The sequence below is a fragment of the Trichosporon asahii genome, assembly GCF_000293215.1.
Source record: "Trichosporon asahii var. asahii CBS 2479 unplaced genomic scaffold scaffold00069, whole genome shotgun sequence".
Classification (NCBI taxonomy): domain Eukaryota; kingdom Fungi; phylum Basidiomycota; class Tremellomycetes; order Trichosporonales; family Trichosporonaceae; genus Trichosporon; species Trichosporon asahii.
In genome coordinates, this window is record NW_014040856.1 from 1 (window position 1) to 3,736 (window position 3,736).

At 59.7% G+C, this 3,736-nt stretch overlaps 1 protein-coding gene across 1 annotated transcript; it reads left to right on the plus strand.

Annotated features, from left to right (window-relative positions):
- Nucleotides 1–2,311: 2,311 nt before the first annotated feature.
- On the plus strand, nt 2,312–3,427 carry A1Q1_03811 (uncharacterized protein; the record flags this gene model as incomplete). The annotated part of the gene is made up of 1 exon (XM_014323109.1): nt 2,312–3,427. One exon carries the CDS (start codon nt 2,312–2,314, stop codon nt 3,425–3,427), a length of 1,116 nt encoding a protein of 371 aa, XP_014178584.1.
- Nucleotides 3,428–3,736: the final 309 nt, after the last annotated feature.

The following is a 3,736-nucleotide window of genomic DNA, read 5'->3' on the forward strand; positions in this document are numbered from 1 at the left end:
GGGAGAGGACGCGGAGGAAGGAGAGGGAGGAGGGGCAAGCGCCAGCGGCAGCGAACCACCCAAGCAGGAAGAAACCCACGACAGCGAGGACGGAAGCGAGGAGCGCTGGCTCTTCGAATAGCACTTCATTAGAGCCTAGACCATGACCTTGATACTGTAACCCATTCATGACCCCGATCCGATCCGACTCATCTCATCCGACACCCAGCTTCCAGCTTTTCTGTTCATATGTATCGATTGTGCATAACCCGTGTTGTCGCGGAGCTGAAGTATGGCCTGGCGCCTGGCCGCGGCTCGGGACAGGAAGCACAGAGGGACACAGAGAGGTAGAGCGACCTAGAGGGGTGCGTTTCACACCGATGTGGCACCCCGAAGTCAAACCGTGTCCTGGGGGGCATGACTTGGACACTGCCGCGAGATGAGCCCCCTCGATCTCTCGATCTCTCGTGTCTGAGAGCGCGTGTGGGGACATCGTTTGCATCGTACTCATATCGCCTGAATGTGCCTCCTGCGCTTCCTCTAACCCCCTGCGAGGGGCAGCGTCGAGAACTACGCACAGGGACGAGGGCAGCCTTGGGTCCTCGGGCGACGAGCCGAAGTTGCCACCTCCGCTGAATCTGCCGAGAGTGTCTGAACACAGTCGGGGTACAGCAGGTGGGTTCGAATGCGGTGCGGTGCCTCTGTTGTTTCGTGGCACCTTGCTCGAAGAGGAGGACATCGACAAGCGGAATGACATCCCAAACTACAATACTACAATGCCGACGGAAGTCCTTCCCCACCTCTCGTCGAGGCTGACAGTTGCCTATTGCCGGCAACTCTACGGAGATAGCAAGGACGTGAAGCTACTAATATGCCGTGAAGCAGCTTGACTCTCGGCTCCGAAATGGAGGCTGCGCAATGGAATAAATGCGCAATCAGGTACGCCGCTGTCGGGCACGCCGGGCACGCCGGCATCGCCGTGCCGAGTGTACCTGGTGGTGGTGGGTGTGGCACCGACGCTGCAGAACCACTGATCGGCGGGGTTGAAGTGGACCATGGGCTGATCTAATACACCTGACAAGCTTGCGTGTGAGGACAAGTACATCAGAGCAACTTCAGCGTTTACATTGACAAAAAGCAGATGGGAACAGTGTTCGGGCCAATGATCCCCGCTATGAATCTTGCGACGCGACGTAGGCGACGCTCTCCCCAGCAGAGCTTGTTTCGTGAGATACTTGTTAGTCTCGAACCAAGTGATGCTGACACGGACAGCGATCGAGGCAAGTGCCCGGCATGCCCGGGGCCAGACTGTGCTGTGTTGTTCTCCTTTCTCCCTTCCGCGCAACAATTGACGCAATTGAACTCCTCCCCCCTGTGCGGTCTCTGCGATAAGCTCAGGCGAGCAAAGGGCAAGATGTCCAGAACTTGACCTGGCAGCCTCACTCAACGAGACTCTCGACTCCTCCAATCCTCCACCCTCCTCTGACAGATACTTTCGGCGATCATCCCAATACCGCTCCAGGGTACATGTGCGATGGTGTTGGACCTCGCCGACCGCTCCTCAGGCAGCTACCCAGGCAGCTTCCTCTGGCAGCGGTGGTCGAGTGGAGATGACGCAAGTCAAGCTTCAAGCCTGGCCGCTTGATTCATCTGCCTGCCGTGAGAGGCGTGGACATGAATGCAACTGCCCAAACCGTAATGCCCGCGACGTAATGGAAGCTGCAGAAGTGCAAGTATGCTCGCACGCGAGCCGCAAACCTTACACCTTCCGTGTGCCGGGGCCCGGAGGCTCGGAAGCCCGGGCTGCTCAAATTGGAACCGGACGAAGGCGGAAGGGAGGGTAGGTACAGTTGCCGTACAAAACGTCACGCGCAGAGACGTTCAACGTCCACAATACGCACTGGTGCCCACGGTCCCAACTGTCACTGGGCATGAGAGGCTTCGGGTCAGGCAGGATCCGCGCGGCCAGACATGAAGTTGACCCCTTCCTTCTCAATAATTTAATCGTCGTTTTGTATCGGCAAACTCAAAGTTTGGCTGCGGCGGTCATCGGCAGATTGGCCGCTGTGGGGTCCGGATATTCGCGAGAGAGTGGTGCCACAGAGGGGGGGGTGACAGGAGCGGGGGCACGCCAGTGTGACAAGAACAAGGAGGAGCTTTGGCTCAAGAGTAGTAGTCAAGTATCCGAATCGAGATGTCCTCGCCTCGTAAAGGCAGAGGGGAGGAGACGGAGGGGTGTCCAGGGGAATGTGGCATCTGCCCCCACCAGGAGGAGATATAAGTGCCGCCTTTGCGTGCCAATGCGCGCGCCCATCCTCGTCTCACACTCACCATGCTGTCCCTCTCCTCCATTCTGTGTGGGGGCCTACCACTCCTCCAACTGGCCACCGCCAAGCCCGTGACGTTCATAAGCGCCGAGCCAACATACACAGTGTGCAACGAGTCGCTCCTGACGTGGGCGGACGGCGAGCCGCCGTACGCAGTCAAGGCCAAGATTGGCCCGGACAACGACCGCAAGTTCCGCACCCTGCAGCAGCACCTCAACACGACTTCCTATCGGTTCTACTGCGACCTGCCGGCGGGTACAGACCTCGAGCTCTGGATCCAGGATTCTTCGGGGGAACCAGAAGCCATCCCCGGCGACGCGTCCATACGGCAATTCGTCCGTGCCAACCCGGGCCACACTTGTCCGCTCTACCTCTTCCCCGGTCAAACGACGAATGCGACAGTCTCGGAGAAGACGGTGACGCAGACGGTCCTCTCGACCGTGCTCCCTTCAAGTAGTGCGGGAAGCGACGCCGCAGCCCAGGCCACCGAGGAAAAGAGCACGAGCAACACGGGCCAGATCGCCGGCGGCGTCGTGGGCGGCGTGCTCGGCGCGGCGATCGTGGCCGGGCTCCTGGTCTGGATCGGGCGGCTGAAGAAGCAAGCCAAGAACCGGCCATACAGCGAGATCGAGTATGAGGACCAGACGACCACGCGGCAGGCGGGTGCGTCGCAGCCCACAATCGCCACGGCCGGTCTGTCCGGAACTGGCGCGGCAGCCGGCGTGGTCGCTGGCTCGTCTGGTTCTTCAGCTGGAGGCTCCGCGGGCTCAGCGTCGGCATCACAACACCCCACCCTCGTCCGCGCCGATGCCAGCGGGGCTCCCGACCCAAGCCCAGAGATAAAGGTGATGCAGCTCGACGCGATGCTCAGTCCCAACTCGCCACAGCGCACCCCGTCCGACTCGCCTTCGCCCGGATACTTCCCCCACCCCCCTGGATCCGGGACACCAGGAACACCCCAGAACAACAATGGGCTCGCTGGCCTAGTGGGACTCGCACCGCCGCGGCACTATGCCGAGAATGAGAGCGAGTACGAGGTCGATGCTGGGCCTGCCTTTGTCCCGCAGCCGCCGCCTAGGACGGTGCACCCGCCACAGTATCGAGATGTCGGCAAGATCTAGAGGAGGGTGTTTCGTATTCCAAGCATTAATGTAAAGTGCCCCAAGCACAGTGCCAGTTCTACAATCGTCCTATTGTTAGTGCGCCGTGGAATCTCTCGTTGTCAGTGCATTGTCAGCACGTCAGTTCTCCCCATGCCGTTACACATAATCCAAAATGCATGCTACAGTAATCATACAGAGACACAGGAAAAGTCCTTTACTGCTATAGGCCCTAATGGAAGGGATTCCCGCCTCTCTCCTCAAAGGGGCTCCTCAGCGGTCCCGCGTTCGGCTCAATGATAGGACTCGGCAGCGGACTCCCATTACTGC